This window comes from Eulemur rufifrons, chromosome 28 (genome assembly GCF_041146395.1).
Source record: "Eulemur rufifrons isolate Redbay chromosome 28, OSU_ERuf_1, whole genome shotgun sequence".
NCBI classification, from domain to species: domain Eukaryota; kingdom Metazoa; phylum Chordata; class Mammalia; order Primates; family Lemuridae; genus Eulemur; species Eulemur rufifrons.
In genome coordinates, this window is record NC_091010.1 from 5,491,414 (window position 1) to 5,508,208 (window position 16,795).

The following is a 16,795-nucleotide window of genomic DNA, read 5'->3' on the forward strand; positions in this document are numbered from 1 at the left end:
GCCTGGGCTGGTCCAGGTCGTGTAGGAGAAGGAGGGAAACAGGTATTGCTTTGTAACAGTGCCACTCTGAGCCAAGACTGAGTAGCACGAAGGTTTGGGGTGTTTCTAGGGAGCAGTCCATGGTCTGCTTGGACTGGAATGCAGAGTTCTGTGACGGGGAAGTCACAGTGACCCCTCAGCCAGCACTTGGGGACAGACTGCATGCAGGAATGAAGATAAGAGGGAGGAGGTATCGAGATGGGTCCTAGGTTTCTGGCATTCTCTGTTGGGAGGACATTGTATCTCTCCCTGAGTGAGGGAATCCAGGAGAAAAGGGGGCAGGAGGATGCTGCCTTCAGTTTTGGACAGGAGGGTTGGGGTTGCCTGGGACAGCCAGGTGGAGATATCCATCGCCGTGCTGGATCTCAGATGGAGGTGGACATCTAGACTTGGGAACCACGATATTTTTCCCTGTCTGTGACATGGGGATGAAAACATCTCCCCAAAGCTTTAGTGAGAGGATCAGTGAGATCACATGTGCGAGGGTGGCACAAAGCCAGCACTCACATGGCGAGTTATTATAATGGTGACAACCAGGCTGCGTGGAAGCCCGTGGCTAAGGCAGGGCATGCGAAGATGGACAGAATAGAACCCCGTCTGATGCTCCACTAGTCCTTGCTTCCTAACTAGGCAAAACCTTCCCTTTATCCACTTGGAGGACAAAAGATTCTGAGTCCCACGAGCACCTCTTTCCATCCTGAAGACCTGTGTCCTGGGCCACTATTGCCATCCCCATTGTCACCATGCTGCCCCGTCCTGCTGTAGAGTCTTCATGGTGCCCCCTCCCATGGGAAGAAGACACCATCTGGTGGCCAACACCTGGTGCCGCATCTCTGCCCTGGGCATCCTTTAGCTGTGTTCTCAGCTCCCCTGTGTAGCGAGCTCCAGGCACACTTGGCTGAGGAACACGCCAGAGCAGGAAGCGGCAGGGCTTGAGTTAAAGGCTGATCCTGGCAGGATCCAGCCCATCCCCAAGCTTCCCTTTGCTCTCCTGCCTCCTGCCAGGTTGTCGATTCCCACATCTGCCCTTGGAGCCCTAACCTTCAGACCCGTCAGCCACTGATGTGTCCTGTCCCTGCATCTCACATGCCATACCCAGAACTCCCATTGTTCTCTCCCCAACCCCGACAGGCCCCCTGTTCCCCACCCCGCCGTGATCAGAGCTCCTGCTGTGCCCTGTCCTCCTAGACCAGAAACACTGGCGCTGTCTGGAGTCTTCCCTTTGCCATCTCCCCTCCTCTCTCTGAGGCGTCCAGTCCTGGGGAGAACGCACCTCAGTGTGCACGTCTCTTCCGTTCCCCCTCAGCCCTCCCCTGGGTTCCTGGTGCGGGTCAGTGTTCTCTCCTCTGCAGTGGAGGACTCGCACCCCCAAGGTTCCCACGTCTGTCACTCTGATTTTCATCATCTGGAATCACTTGCTGTTTAAATCTCCTCTTGCACAGATGTTTGCTTCTCCATCTGGATTTCACACAGTTCAGGCCCCAGAGCCAAAATGCCCTCCATGTCTTTTCTTGCCCTTTCCTCCCCCTGTCTGAGTCTCTGGTTCTGGAACCACAGCAGGGGCCAGCTCACCCTCAGCTGTGTCGTGGGGCGGGGGCTGTCCTTGTTACAGGGCATCGCCGTGGCACTCGCTATCGTGTCCCTGAGACACCTGAGGGTAGCTCTGGACCAGCTGGAAGTGTACGGCGCGAACCTCACAGACAAGGACAGATCGTGGATCCTGACACTGACGAAGGTGACAGCATTGGCAGGAGTGCTGGCGGCCTCCCACACACAGCCTCCCAAGGCCTCCCCTCACCGCCCCCTCCGCCCTTCTCCAGGCCTTTGCCTCCCCCAGAAAGCCTCCCCTCTCCCTCTGATTCCATTTCCTGCTTCCGCCCTGTCTCTGGCTCCTTCCTGCCTGGGCTTTGGCTTCAGGCCCTGTCGTCACCAGCTGCTCCACCCCTGAACAATCATTCCCCATTCCACAGCCCATCCCTTCCGGGCCCCCTGGGCAGTCTTCTCCCTTCTGAGCCTCCATGTCCCCATCAGGCAAGGAGGATGAGGAGGAAGGCAAGTCCCCCTTCCCCCTACAGGAACATCAGCAAAGGGAGTGGGGGCTGGTCTGTGGCACCATCTATCTAAGCTACAGGAAGATCATTTCAGTGACCAAAGACGCCCTCTCAATACATCTCGATTCCATTCTGGCCTTGGCCGTGGAACACTACGGCCACTGCATTGTGAAAAAGGTACCTTCTGCTAACTCTGCTTCACCACACCCCAGCCCTGCCTGTGCCCCGTCTTCCCTCCATGGGAAAGATGCCCGGCCTGGAATGCAGCTCGGGGGCAGGGCTCTCGCAGTCACTGCCACTCGCACCCCTCAGTCCTCCCTGCCTTGGTCCTGCCCTCTGATCCTCTGACTGGCCTGAGGGGACACAGTAATTGGAGGTCTGTTGAAAGTGTCTCCCTACCCCTGGGTGCTCTGACCCCTGCCTTTGGGCTCCTAGGGAGGGAGGAGCAATGCCTAAGTCTCCTAACTTGTCCATGGGAGAAGCATTCAGGGGAGACAGAAGATGCTCCAAGCACCTTTCCCGCCTTTGCTACTTGTCCAGAGCATATGTCCTAGGGCATGGGGAGCCACCCTTCCCACTCCCTATCCACCTGCCACCCGGCTGACCGTGCTCAAGGTGGAATGTCCGCAGTGGGAAGATGCTGTCTAGAGAGACAGGGAGGCTGTTCACCCTAGTGTCACAGCTCCGTGAAGGGGAGCTCCCAAGGGTGCCGAGGAGAGGGGTGGCCCATTCCCCTGCAGGGCGGCCACAGGTTGTCCCTGTTCCTTATCTGCACTCAGAGGGAAGATGCGGGGCCTCAGGCTAGGGGAGCCCTTGCGGGGCTTTGCTCCTCATCCCCCCGATTGCATGTGGGTGGATGCCCCTGGCCCCAGGGTCATTCTGGCTCTCGGAGGACTCTGAGCCCACGGGTTGATTCAGGATATGACTCTGACGCTGGACTACCTGGACGCCCTGACGCAGATGACGAGCATCCTGAGCGGGCAGCCCATGCCCTTGTCATGCAAGGTTCCCCACAAACTAGACCTTGTAGACTCCATGGCGGTAAGCCTCTCTCAGGAGGAAGGGGGGGGGGAGAGCAGAGGGGAGGGAGGGCGGTCCCCGTGGAAACCCTCAACAGGGCTCCTGAGCTAGGCCTGGAGGAGAGAAGCCCAGATTTTCCAGTTTCCTCTTCCTGCCATAGTTCTCCCTGTCCTGTCCTCAAGGTAGGGGTGAGTACTGTGGGGCAGGGGTGCGTGGGAGTGGGTGGACGTGCTGTCCTTCTCAGCCTGCTCATTGGAAGGCCCTGAAGGTTTCAGGTCTCACCTTCTTGTGAGCGGGGCGTGGGCTGGGAGCAGGTGGTAGGAAGGCAAGATGAACATGTTCATGGTTCTCCTGGTCTCCGGGGTGGGGGTGTCACAGGAGCTCATCAGGGAGGAGCCACTGGGCTACATCTCCAGCCCCATCCGGCAGATGGCCATGGACATCATCACCGACGTCAGGTAGCCGCCTGCAGGTCTCTCTGTCTTCCTTGCTCTGGCTGGATTTCCACTGTCGTCCCTGGTCCCTCCCCACCTCTCATTTTCTGCTTCACCTTCTTGTGTCAGAGTCCCCAGGCAGTAGTAGACATCTCCTGGACAGTGTCTGCCCTTTCGTTTGTGATGATTTTGTGGGTAGGATTTCACGAGCACCTGGCAGAGCCCGCCTCTCCCCTGGCTGCAGGACCTTGCTGTCCCCTCTGCCCCAGGCTTCATTCTGCTTCCTGGGCAGTCCCCAGCTTGACCTTCCATGTCCATCCCTGCCACCGGCATTCCCTACGGACATGTGGGGATCCAGAAAGCAATATGTCACCGCAAACCCCGGGCGCCTTCGCCTCTAATGGCGGTGCCTGCTCTTACTCCCCTGGTTCCTGTCTTTCCGTTCCCTGGTGCTTCTGCCTTTGGTTCTTGTTTCCCCCCTTTCCTCTTTCAGTGCCCTTTCTGTCCCGAACGTCCCTGGGTCTTGCTCTGCCTACCATTCTGCCCCCACCGTCATCTCCCTCTGCACCATCTGTCTTCCTTTCCTCAGCTGTCATTTCTGGCCACTGCTCTCTGGTCACACTCTGCTTCCCCCTGGGCCTTAGGAATCTCGAGCCGGTCTTGGACGCGGACAGCAGAGCAGAGCTCCTCGTCACGTGCTGTGAGAGTGTGCTCTGCCTGCCCCCCTCAGAGGACCTAGACGAGGAGGTGTCCGATCTCACCGAGGACGAGGCTAACGTGGTAAGGAGCTGTCTGATGGTCGGTGCCTTGTTTTCATCATTTATTTTTGAAAGGGTTCAAAGGATAGGTTTGGCAGTTTGACAGAAGGATCTTTCGCCACTTTTAACAGAAACAACTTTTGTCCTAGGAGGAGGAGGTTGCTAGGTCAGGCAGTCTGCGTAGACCAGGGGATTGGCTCCCTCCTTGGGGCCACTCAGCGATGGCCACTGCTACCCCTTGAATATTCTGTCCCGAAGGTGGACACTCAGTCCTGCCCTTTATAACTGTCACACAATGGGAACCAGTCTGGAGGGTTCAAGTGTGATTTTACTGTAGGCCCACGGATACAGGCCTTCAGGGAGCCCCAGGAGGAGGAGATCTGACTCCATTTCCCATGGGGCCGGGTGTGTCCCTGAGGGAGGGGAGAGGGGTCGGTGTTTGCCTTTGCATTCTCGCGCTCCACTCCTGGGAACTCTGGCATGTGGTCTGTGCCTTTCTCTTGGCTGGTTGTTCTTATTTTATGGATGCCACAGTCTCTTGAGCTGCTCTGAAGATATTAATAAGAATTTTTTGGAGCAATGTTTTCTACTATTTACTGAACTAGTTTGTGTCCAGTGGTCAGTCAGTCTATTTATCTTGGGCCTCTTTCCATCAGATGTCTGGTGACCGTTCTTTGTCAGTTCGCAGTTATTTATGTTATGAAGGAAAGACGGCCACATCTAGAGAGAGCTCAGCGGGATTTCCTCTGGCTGCGTCCCCCGAGCCCTTCCTCAGTGTAGTTCCGGTTGGGAATGGGGGCATTTGGACAGGGCTGGGAATCCCACTGCCCAGGAGCAATGGCCTCGCTCTGGAGGTGGATTTCCTTGGAGTACTTCATTCCTCGGCGGGGAGCTGCCTTCCCTTCTTGTCAGTGTGGAGGCCCTTGGTGTCTTGCAGGAGCCCTTGCAGGCAGGTTGCCCACTTTCTTTCTAAGGTTTTGCCTTAAAGGCAAAGACGTGCTATTGCTGGGCAGCGCCACGCGGTCTGTGTGAGGGGGAGAGGGGAAGGGCACTGTCCTGCTGTTTGTGGATCGGTTGCCCACAGACGGCAAGGCCAGCCCCCTTCCCTCCATGGGGACAGCCAGCCCCTGGTCATTGCTCTTGACCACGGCACCCCTGGGAGCAAAGCCCCAGAATGTGCACTGTTAGGGAGTGGGGAATGGCGGGGTTGGGGAGCTGCGTGTCAGGGAAAACCTATTCCACTAGGGCAAACCGCACACCAGGCAGACAGTTGCGCTCTGGTGAAAAAGATTCGTTCAAGTCAGTGGTAGGCTAGTGGCACCTGGAAATGCAGGGAAAACACGAGCAAGGGAGAATTGAGCAGGGACCCTGCCTGGGGGTGGGAGTGCTGAGCCGAATGCAGAAGGAGGGGCGGGCTGCTACCTCAGTGGTCCTGTGCATCCCTCTTCATCCATCAGGGACTGTTCAGGATGGCCATGCAGTCTCTCCGGAGTCTCCTGCAGGCCTTGGTCACGGAGAAGCCCACTGAGATCGAGTCCTACTTGGAGGTGAGTGGGGAGGAACCCCTGAAAGCTGGGGTGTTTGTTTCCCGGGACTCCCATAACAATGTGCCACACCCGGCTGGCTTGAACAGCAGGGATTTATTCTCTCACAGATGTGGAGGCGACACATCCACATTCAAGCTGCTGGCAGGGTTAGTTCTCACTGCAGGTCCTGAGGCAGAACTGTTCTTCCATTCTGTGCCTCTCCCCTGGCTTCTGGTGGTTCCTGCCAACCCTTGGCATCCCTTGCGTTGTAGACATGTCACTCCAATCTCGGCCTCCATTTTCACATGTATGTGTGTGTGTGTGTGTGTGTGTGTCCTCTTCTTTATAAGGACAGCAATCATTGGATTAAGTAGGGCCCACCCTAATCCAGTATGAACTCACCTTAACTTGATGACATCCGCAAAGCCACTGTTTCCAAACAGGATCACATTGTGAGGTTTGGGGTGGAGGTGAATTTTGTCACCCCAGTATAGCTGGGAACAGAACAATCGGGGACAGGAGAAGAGGCAGAACTGAGGATGAAGGCTGGGTGCAGAGCTTTGCAGGAAGTTGATCAGGGCTGGGATCTGATAATTGGTGTCTCTTAATTGGTGCATTAAATCATTTATGTTTAAGAAATCATTGATATGCTTTTAGGTCTACCATTTGATGACTTGTCTGTTAGTTCCTTCTGATTTTTCTCCCTCTGTTTCCTCTTTCTTGCCTTCTTTGGCTTATTTTCCCATTTTCATACTCTATTTTAATTTACCTATTGTGTTTTTGACTGTGTCTCTTTTTATAGCTTTACAGTGGCCGCTCTAGGGATTGCAATACACACTCGTAGCTTTTCACAGCCCGCCTAGAACGAGTGTTTTACTTTTTTGAGTAGAACGTGGAGCCTCGATGAGCATATAGACACCTGGACTCTTCACCCACTCTATGCTGGAGTTGTCTCACGTGATACATCTGCACACATTAAAACGCCATCTTACAACATTATAATCTTTTCTTTGAGCCAGCCAACATATTTCACATAATTCCATGAAAGAGGAGTTATTATTTTACCCAGATACTTACCATTTCTGTGGCTCCTCCTTTATTCTTGATCTTCCAAATTTCCTTCTGGTATCATATCTCTTCCTCTAACAGTTTAGAGTCCCTATGTTTATGGTTCCCAATTTTGCATCCTTATTGTTTAAATTTCTTAGTCTGGAAGATCTAAAGCATCTACCAAAATGGAGAGAATAGAGTTGTGAGTCCCGTGTGCCACCATCGGCTTCACTGGTCAGCCATGGCCCGTGTCATCTTAATTATGTCCCTCACAGTCCCCAACTTCTTTACCCCCGAGTTACTTGGAAGCAAATTCCACTCCATTTGACCCATAAATATTTTTTTCTTTTTTTTTCCTCTTTCTTCCCAGTAGAGATTGTTCCATTGCACATAAATATTTTAGTATGTTTATCAAAGGTAAGGATCTATTAAAATATATAACTATGCTGTCATTATTATATTTAAAATGTAACATTGTTTTAATGTCTTAATGTCATAATTATTCAGCCAATGTTTAATTTGGCCTGATGATCTCAAAAACATGTTTTTGAAAAGCTCTGTTCACTTGAATCAGGTCCTAAAGAAGGTGCGTACATTCCCATTGGTTGGTCACTTAAGTCTCTTCATCTACAGATTCCCCTTCTGTCACTTTTTCCTGGAAATATATTTGTTGAAGGAACCAAGTCATTTCTTCTGTAAATTTTCCACATGTGGGTTGCCCTGGTTACATCCTTTTAGGGTCATGCAACAAATTCATCTGTCCCACGACTTCCTGTAGATTGTTAGATCTAGAGGCTTGATGGGATTCAGAATTACCTTTTAGCAAGATTACTTCACAGGTAGTCCTGTGGTATCATTGGAATCTAGAATAAAGTTTTAAGTATTTGATGTGTCTGAATCAATGAGAACTATTTTTCCTGTTAATGCTTTCATTGTCCCATCTTTTGTCAATGGCAGCCTTTTCAAGTTGGCTCCTGAGTCCTTTTAACATGGCTCTAGGAATCTCCACGAGCTTCTTTGTTTTCCAGTGTAATATTTTGTGGACTTTCCTTCCCTGGCCAGGAATGAACTGTTTTTTGAAGGAACTATAGTTCCTTTTTGGATAAACTGGTATGTAGAATCTCAGTGTTGGCTTGGGGATTTCACCAGAGTCTGGCCAGAAGCGCGTATTGCAGAGCTCCCCCTGGAGGGCCTCCTGTCTTCGGGAAGGGTGTTTTTTGTTTGTCTGTTTTTAATCAGTGTAGCATCAATATTCTGTGGAGTTGGTTGTAGAGTTTTTCATCTGCTGCTGTTCTTCCTTTTCAGTTATAAGTTGCCTATTGTTTACCTGCACCATTGTCAGATTAGTGGCTACCAGTGGACATGGAGTGATGTGTATTTGGATCAGTGGTATCTGGGGCCTGTCATTTACTAGTGGCGAGACACGTATTGTGTTTCAAATAGGAACCATCCGTAACTGTATTTCTCCAACAAACTCGCACATAACTCACCACTGAATATGTGAATACACTTGACGCTTCCTTGTTATGGCCAAGTTCTTTTTCTGCTGAAGAGTGGGAAGAAGTGGGTAGGGGAACTGTGGTTCACGTTGACCCACTGAAGTGAGCCGCGCTCAGTATCATTTCAGAGTCTCTGCTTTCACGTGGAAGAAAGAGGCACTAGTGGAGAGATTTCTAGCACCTAGAGAAGGGGAAAACTGGGGGCTGGGAAAATGAAGGCTTCTGGTGGCAGACCCACATACAGTGTGCCTCTAGGCCAAAGAAATCCTACTGTCACCAGCGCAGCCCTGATACTTTGCAGAAGCCAGGCTCAAGTTTCCCTTTCCACCCTCTGGGATGCAGCTGATTGGGCCTCTCCTGTCATCTTCTCCCTCCAGCTTCTAGAGATGTGGCTGAATTCTAGGAATGACCACGAGCGGGAACGGGCCATGTGGTGTGCTACCTGTGTTCTTGGCTTTACTGTAAACATGAATAACTTCCAAGTGAGTGGCCACCTGCCCCAGAGCCTGCCCTCACCCCTACCCTTGTCCCCAACTTCATCACATCGGTCCCCTGGGCTGGTCACTCGGCCTCACCCTCTGCCCCCACTTCCTCCTGTGCATCCCACCTTGTTCTCTCCTTTCTTCCTCCTTCCTCTCCCCCACCCCCACATCTTCTGTGTCATCTTAGTCCATCTGCCAACTCCATGTCACTCCACATGCTTCAGTCTCCATTCCCATTACCAAGCAGTCACTGCACACTCACTGTGGCCAGGCACTGTGCCAGGTGCTAGAGCGGCAATGGAGGTGGCCAGGACAGTTCCCTCAATGCCCTGATGCACGTACAAACCAAGGAGGTGGGAGGAATATATGGAAACACATGATGCAAGCGTGAGAATCCGGGAGAACTTCACAGAGGGCAGGTCTGAGCTGGGCTTAAAGACGAGTGGGGTGTCAAGTGGCAGAGAAGGGGGAACAGTGTCAGGTCCCGCCCCAGCTCTGTCAGTGTACATGCTTTCCAGCCACACCTCAACTGATTCTTTCCCTGTTCCCACACCTAGTCTTACCTCTCAGGGCTCTGGCACATGCGTCCCCTCCTCCTAGCTGTTCCCCTGTGACAGCCCAGCCTGAAGCAGTGGCTGGGCTAACTTGTGACTTCCAGCTCTCCTCCCCAGGTGGAAATTCCGTTCACCCGGCTGGGGCACCTGGTGAGGATGCTGGCCGTGCGCTGCCAGGACCCAGTGCATGGCGTCTGCTCCTTGGCTGCCCAGGCCGTCTACAACCTCTACTGCATCCTCCTGATGCAAAAGCGTACGCACAGCCCTCCCTCGTCCCCCTCCAACCTTGCACACGCTCCATTCTAGAAGAGCGAGGGCCTAGAATTTACCTGAGCACAGCATTTCCCTGGAGGGACCTGCCTCGAAACACCTGCAGTGACCCTCTTGGGACAAAATAACCTGCTCAGGAAAGAGTTCTTTTGGATCAGTTCCTCCGTTTGGCTGGGCTTCATACTAGTACCCAGCTCTGTCTCTGCTCCGAGGCAGCAAAGTGGGGAGTCCTTAGACAAGAGCCGTCAGCATTCCTTATGGTGATGTCCCCTCCTCCCCTGCGCGCCCTCACCTCTCTCCAAGCCGGCTTAGCTGCGTAGGTGCCTTGGGCCAGGCCAGGCAGCCTAGGAAGCCTTCTGAGTGTCTGAGGGCTGGGCCTGCGCCCTTTGTTTCAGAGATGACAAGGGAAACACAAAGGCTGTTGGAGGAAGAGGGCAAGAGTGAAGCCTACAGTGCCAGCACCTTCTATGGCAACCCCATTGGGATTGGCAAGGTGAGGGGGGCGGGGCCAGACACAAAGTGGGAAGAGCTGGGGCCTCTCATTTACATGATGTTCTAGGCCCCTCTGGTGGGACTCCTGTAGCCCACCTGCATTCCCTCTCTGACTGGCTGTGAAGGTTTCCTTTGGGGGACTGTCCCTGTGTGATGGAAGGTCCAGTCCTGGGGTTCGACACACTCTCTCTTGAGCATCCTGGATCCTGATTGTTTGTTATGGCCTGTCCCGCAGAATTATTGGTTTCATGCTCCTGATGCTTCCTGAGCAATGTGTATCCCAACTCCTGCCTCAGAGCGGTGGCACTAAGGACCCTAGGGCAGCCCCTCTCTCCCACTGCTCTGCCTCTGTAGCCTCTGACCTCTGAGTCCCACATTGCACCTGAGGTCAATGTTTCTGCCGCCTACTCCCAAAGACTCTGGCTGTGGGACAGTGTCCTCTGGGAGCTCAGCAGACAGCACAGGCCTAGGACAAAAGGGCATCTTGCTCCCGAGAGGGGCTCTCTCTCATCTCCTTCCCAGGAGGGGTGGTCCGGGCCATCGGAGGCAGGGTGCCCAGGCTTGCCCAGACTGACGGCCCGTGTTGCAGGCGTTTGCAGAGTACTTCACCCGGAGCCAGCTCTGCGACCTAGTGCTGGAGGCCATTGAGGGCCTGACTGACAGCAAGGCCGAGTTGTCTCTGGCTGCTGCCCAGCTGATGAAGGCTGTCATGGAAGAGCGGGGCAGAGACATGACAAAGGTAGTGTGGCACTATGGCAAGAGTTCTGCCCTATAAGTCAGGAGCCTTGGGCTCTCTCCTGGCTCTAGTCCTAACCAGATGAAGGGCAAGTCCCTTCTCTGTTGGTCTTAATTCACTCACCTATAAAATGTAGGCTTGCACTTGATTTTCTCTGTGGTCCCACTGACATTTGTAATCCTGAGCTCAAAACTGCCTCCTGTGTTGGGGTCTGGCTCCTCACTTAGCACCAGCACGTGCAGGGCTGTAGGCAGCTGGGAACCTACTGGATCCTCCAGGGCATGGGGAGGCATGGTTGGGGGCATTGACCTGGTTCCCTGGGGTGTCAGGGGCTCAGACTGTGGTTTGTAAGTCAACAAGCTCATGGGGTGACTCTGACCTTCGAATGCATTGTCTTTTTTGGTTTACCAGGAAAGATTTGGCGTAAAAATCTACATCTCCCACTTCACCAAAAAAAAATTTTAAATGTGGCTACCTAGGGTACCTGTCTGAGTGGCCACTGTCCCTTTAAAGATAGGGCCTGGGCTCCCTCAGACCTTCCTGCTCTCGCTGATGCCCTGACACCCGTTATCCTCACTCACTGATGGGAGCTATCTGCTCGCTGGGGGACCGGAACCGGAAGGACGTGCTGAGGGTGTCTGGAAGCACTGCACTGGAATGGGCTTCCCAGGGCTCCGTGTTAGGGACTTGAGGGCCAGGACACAGCCTGGGGCCCCCACTTCCCATGCCACTCATCCCTGCAGTGTTGACGGTTGAAAGTTGATCCCAGCTATTAGGGGAACCCCTGAAGTGTCTGCAGGGCCTGTGCCTTCCGTCCTGGTGGACTCGCACCCCTTGAGTGACCTGGGGACTCACCTACAAGCTTTGAGGCTGTGGCAGGCATTTGCTGCAGTGGCCTTAGCGCCAGCTTCTGCAGTTTATTCCGTGGCCCCTGCTGGTCTGGCCTCTGCACCCTAGAACTCTGCCTTGGGAAGGGTGTGGCCGGCAGGGTTGCAAATAGGCCCCTTGATTTTGGGAGTTGGTAGAGGAGGAAGGTGGGGAGGAAGCATGGAAAGAGTTATGGGGACGTCTGGCTCTGCCCTGTAGGTGGAGGAAATTGTGGTTGGAGTCCTTGAACAGCTCAACTCAAGTCTGGAGGCCAGGACAGAGGAGGAGACCCTGCAGGCCATGTGCTCTCTGGCACTCAGCAACACCTGCTCTGTGGTCCCCGTGCTGCTCAGCAAGCCCCTGCCCTGGGACAGGTAGTGCAGCCCTGGCCCAGGGGCACATTCTGCAGCCCAGGAAGCCCCTGTGCCTGGCCCCAAGCCCAGATTAAAAGTCACTCTGCAAGGGTGCTGTCTCCTTCCCTCACTTCTCTTTGATCCCATGCGAGCCTCCTCTCCATGGCCTCTGGCCTATTTCTCTTTGGTGTCCCTTCCTCTAGTCCCTGAGGACTGGCTCTTCATGGGCCTGAGACCAGACTCGTCCTAGGACTGTGATCACCAGGGCCCATGACATTGCTGTCCCTGGGTCTTGCAGCTCCACGCTGGCCTTGTGGAAGGCATTTGGCACCCAGCGGAACACCACACTCAAAGTCGTGCAGCTGCTCACACGCTTCCTGGAAAAGACCCCCTCCAGAGAGGACACAGTGGACATGGATGCCCAGCCTGTGGTGGTCAGTACAGGGAGGAGGGGGCCTGGGACGTCCTGTTCTGGGAGCTTGGGGGCAGAATTAGGGATCACAGGGCTTGACTTCAGAGGGCAAGCAGGTCCTGGGGAGGGGCAAAGGGAGAGGGTTCACACTGGCTCCTCACAGGAGCACTTTCACCTCCTTTTGGTGCTTTTGGATCTAAGAATGCATGGTGGAGACGGGGTGGGGACCAGCCCCATTGTATGAACAAGGAAACTGCCAGGCAGGGCCACCAGCTTGTGCTCACTCCTGATTCTGGGGTTGGTATTTTATGGGAAGCCTGGGGGTGTGGCAAGGGGCATAGGAGAGGAGGAGGTTTGGTTGCCTGGAGTTAATGTGGACAAATATGCCAGAAATCATCTTGTGCTGAGCATTTAGAGTCAATTTGCTTTCCATTTTGAATGTCAAGTGAGCACAAGAGGAGGCAGATTGCATGTGGGTGGCACCCTCGTTTCCCTAGGGGTGAGGTGTGGGGGTTCAGTCTTTGGATGTTCCTTACAAGCCTGTCTCAGAGTGAGCTGTGCCCGCTGGGCAGTGACAGGGAGGGACAGGGTGGGCTTCTAGCCCAGACTTTCACTGCCCAGGCCTGGTCAATTCCGATGCCCCCTCCCCAGGTGACATATGCCTTGTGTGAGATGCTGTCAGAACCTCTATGCCAGGAGACTGTCCAGAAACACTTCCCACGGCTGTTGCTGGCGGCGCTGTGTCACCTCTACTGGGTGACTGAGCAAAATGCTCCCCAGAAGATGGTGGTGTCCAGCCAAGACGGGGCTCCGGACAGCGACCGCAAGTCATTTGACCCCACTAGGTAAGCCTCACCTCCAGGTGGTGGAGAAATGCAACGAGTCGATTCCTGAGAGCCCTGGACAGCTAGATGCTGATCTCTTAGGGACGCAGGAAGAGAAGAGTGGGACACGGTGTGGGGCTGCAGCACTGTGCACTGGAATAGTCTCTCGGATTCTCGGATTGCTCGTTACTCCTTTCATCCTGTGCACTCTTCTACTGACTTACACCCCGCCTCGTCCCCGTGTTCATAATTCTACGTGTGAAGAGGTTCAGTTAGATGGTAGATGGCAGGGCCAAGACTGCGTCACCCTCTTCACTCAGGGTTGGCCATTTCAATCAGCCTGTTGGCCTCTGCCTTGACTTCTTCACTAGCTGCCCCATCTTGTGCAAGTCCCTACTGGAATTCAGTTTTCTCCCCTGTGACATGGGGGTTAGACTCCTAAATAGGTGGTTGATGTACTTTTTATTAACCTCAGCACATTTTATTCCAATGAAATCTGAAATGAAAATGCAAACTAATGAAACCAATGGAGGAGAGACACTGTGGTAGGCGGGTGTGGTGGTGAAGTGTGAGAGCAGAATTTGGGAACCCCCAGGGAAGTGTCTTTCGGAGGACTCTGTGGTTGGAGGAGGGTCGGAGTAAGGGGTGAGTGGACGGGCAATTGGAGACGGGGCCATGAAGTCATGACCTCTTGTCAGCTGCGGAGCAGAACCAGCTACCAGGTCTGAGAACTGTCTCCAACTTGCCAGCACAGGAATGTACCCCAGGGTAACGCCTTGTCCATCTTTCTGTTTTTTCTCTTTTCCCAAACCCGATGGCGGTGTCCTTCAGGTGTGCCCTGGAGGTTGTCAAATTGACATTTGCAGCAGCGGTCAGGGGAGTGGTGTCCCATGCAGATGACCTCCACTTCTGGGACCTTCCTTCCAGCTCGTCTTTCCACACTTGGGTCATGGACCTGACAAGGTGGAACCACTTCTCCAGTGTCCCTGACACCACTCTGACCCCTGACCCTAGTCTCCCAGGTCCCAGCACTCAAATATAGTAGCCTTCCACCCTCCCTCCCCCACCTCCCAGCCCTCTGCGCTTCGGAGTCCTCAGCCCTCATGTCTTCCCTGTTATGTGCACGCTGGCCCTGGCCACTTCCCCCACCCCTGGCAACTGCTTGCTTCCTGTGTCCCATCCCAGAGCAATGGTAAAGACGTGTGACCCCTCCCTCCTTCATGAAATGATGGCGCTTGTGCAGAATTCCCTCCACTGCATCTATGAGGGTCGGAAAATCCTGGCCAGGGCCGTCTATGTGCAGGTGAGAGCTGGGGAGAGCCCAGCAGCTGTAGCCGTCCCCTTCCTGTAGCTGAGGGACTGACTATTTAATGGGATGTTAACTTACTTGTCCCAGGAAGGAGAAAAAGAGAATCAAACCATCTCAAATTGGGTTCCTTTCCCTGGCATGTCAGGGGACTGGTTTAAGGACTCCAGGATAGCTGGGAAGGGGTTAGCCCAGAATGATTGGGCTCCAAATTCAAGTCTTACCAGCATTACCAGTCAAGCCCTTCCCCCTAGTGTCCACCCCATGTGACCAGATCTGCCACTGCTCTCCCCTACACACTGTCCTTGCCTGAGCAGGGGCCTGAGGGAGGGCTGGGGGAGCACAGGGTCCCCATGACCTCTCCTCCATCCATAACCATGGTGTCCTGCCCTGCAGCTCCTCTGTCACCCATCAGTGGCCCAGAGCCTGATGCACAAATCTCTGGGTATTGTCACCCGGTGGGTCAAGGACCCCGACATCAGCATGGTGGAAATCGGCCTGCAGGGCATCAGCAACCTGGCCCTGCACCCAGGACAGGTAAGGGTGGGGGAGGGCCCAGGGGGACCACCTGGGAGTCCCTGAAGCATTTGCTTTTCCTCCTTGGGTCCCTCAGTTGTCCCAGGGTTAGTACATCCCCCACCCTCCTCCGAGGGCATCACAACATCCAGTGTGTGGACCTCGCTAGGCCCGTCCTCAAGCTGCCTGAGCCCCCTGAGCCCTCGTTTCCTTGGCATGTCCAGCCCCTAGGTCTCCCATGTCTGTTTCTCTTAGGCACCATCTGTGTGCTCTAAACCCTGTGCCCAGAGTGCTGCATGACCCCCGGGTGGTGAGTGATCTCTGCCTTCTTCCCATTAGTCAAAGGCTCTCAGGAGGCTGGTTCCGTACCTATGTGGCTTCCTGAGTGCTGAGGCGCGGGTAGCCGTGCAGGTGCTGGAGAGCCTGCAGAATATCGTGCAGCACGCGTGGGACAAGGACATCCAGGGAATGTTCTGCAGCATCTGCCAGCACCTGCGTCCCCTCATCAATGATGTACGTGCCTGCAGCCCTAGGAGCCCTTGGGAACAATATGGGCTGGGGCTGGGGGTGAACCTTGGGGCTTAAATAAGGGTTGGGCTAGGCCAAGGGCCTGTGGCCCAAGGCTGAGATAATGGAGGGGCAGATAGAAAGAAGACCTGGCCACATGGAGCAGTGCACAGGACGTGTCCCAAATGCATTCCGCCTACATCCAGATGCAGCACATGCCTCCACTTACTCTGCCCTGAGAATTCCCCGGCGGAGCCACTGGACCAACAATTGCAAGCTCACACTCTGATATGAAGCCAGGTTTTTCTCTGAGGACCCAGACTCCACTTACAGAGTGAAGAGGGGAGAGAACTGATGGCTGTACCCTTGTCCCACAGGACTTTAGAATGCCACGGTCCTTGTGGCAAGAGAAATCTGAGACTCAGAAGTTTGCACTAATGGACCAATACCAACCCTCCCCATCTCTCATCCTCCTTACAGATCATGGCATCTTAGAGCAGGAGGGAACTCCATGTCCCTGAGGCACATGCTGATGGTAGTCCTGTTGTGGCATTTGTAACTTTTTTGGCTTTGGAACCTTGTATTGGAATAATTTTGATATGGGTCTCATCTCCACTATAACCCTGGAAATTCCTGAATGGCTGGGTCAATGTCTCACTCATCCATCTTTCCATGATTTTAAAATTCAGCATGCATACTTTTCTTGACCTAGCAGGCCTAAAGATAACATCTTTTTCTTCCATCCTAACAACATAAAGATGGGAATGCTTTAATTCTGATCACACCTTCCCATGTTAGTTATGAATGTTGTCTAGCATTTAATTCCACCTGCTTATTAGATATCCAAATGTGGTCTTTATATCATCATCATGATCATGATTATGATTATTTATACAGTCAATACTTATTTAGAATTTCCCACATGTTTACAGATCTCCTTGCTCACCTTTTCTTCTTACAGCTCTTTCCTCCTTCCTAGAGTCTGCTTTCCCTCCCTCTCAGGTTCCTTGAGTGAGGGTCTGAAATAGTAAACATTTTCAGTCTTTGTATGAAAATGTCTTTATTTTCCCTCATAATTGTCTTAAGTTGTTAGTAGTTT

General features: G+C 53.6%; 2 protein-coding genes across 2 annotated transcripts in view; both read left to right on the forward strand.

Moving 5' to 3' along the window:
• Positions 1-3,402, forward strand: part of LOC138376573 (maestro heat-like repeat-containing protein family member 1) — a 37,686-nt gene extending 34,284 nt beyond the window's left edge. Inside the window, exons 20-23 of the mRNA XM_069460971.1 lie at positions 1,652-1,774; positions 2,115-2,267; positions 3,009-3,131; positions 3,355-3,402. Of these exons, the coding sequence (XP_069317072.1) occupies positions 1,652-1,774; positions 2,115-2,267; positions 3,009-3,131; positions 3,355-3,402 (447 nt within the window). The remainder of the gene's footprint in view (positions 1-1,651; positions 1,775-2,114; positions 2,268-3,008; positions 3,132-3,354) is intronic.
• Positions 3,166-16,795, forward strand: part of LOC138376242 (maestro heat-like repeat-containing protein family member 7) — a 32,538-nt gene continuing 18,908 nt past the window's right edge. Inside the window, exons 1-14 of the mRNA XM_069460357.1 lie at positions 3,166-3,568; positions 4,189-4,324; positions 5,760-5,849; positions 8,755-8,859; positions 9,531-9,666; positions 10,079-10,176; positions 10,765-10,914; positions 11,998-12,152; positions 12,430-12,565; positions 13,195-13,388; positions 14,199-14,330; positions 14,553-14,670; positions 15,070-15,210; positions 15,529-15,702. Of these exons, the coding sequence (XP_069316458.1) occupies positions 3,441-3,568; positions 4,189-4,324; positions 5,760-5,849; positions 8,755-8,859; positions 9,531-9,666; positions 10,079-10,176; positions 10,765-10,914; positions 11,998-12,152; positions 12,430-12,565; positions 13,195-13,388; positions 14,199-14,330; positions 14,553-14,670; positions 15,070-15,210; positions 15,529-15,702 (1,893 nt within the window). The 5' untranslated portion in view covers positions 3,166-3,440. The remainder of the gene's footprint in view (positions 3,569-4,188; positions 4,325-5,759; positions 5,850-8,754; positions 8,860-9,530; positions 9,667-10,078; positions 10,177-10,764; positions 10,915-11,997; positions 12,153-12,429; positions 12,566-13,194; positions 13,389-14,198; positions 14,331-14,552; positions 14,671-15,069; positions 15,211-15,528; positions 15,703-16,795) is intronic.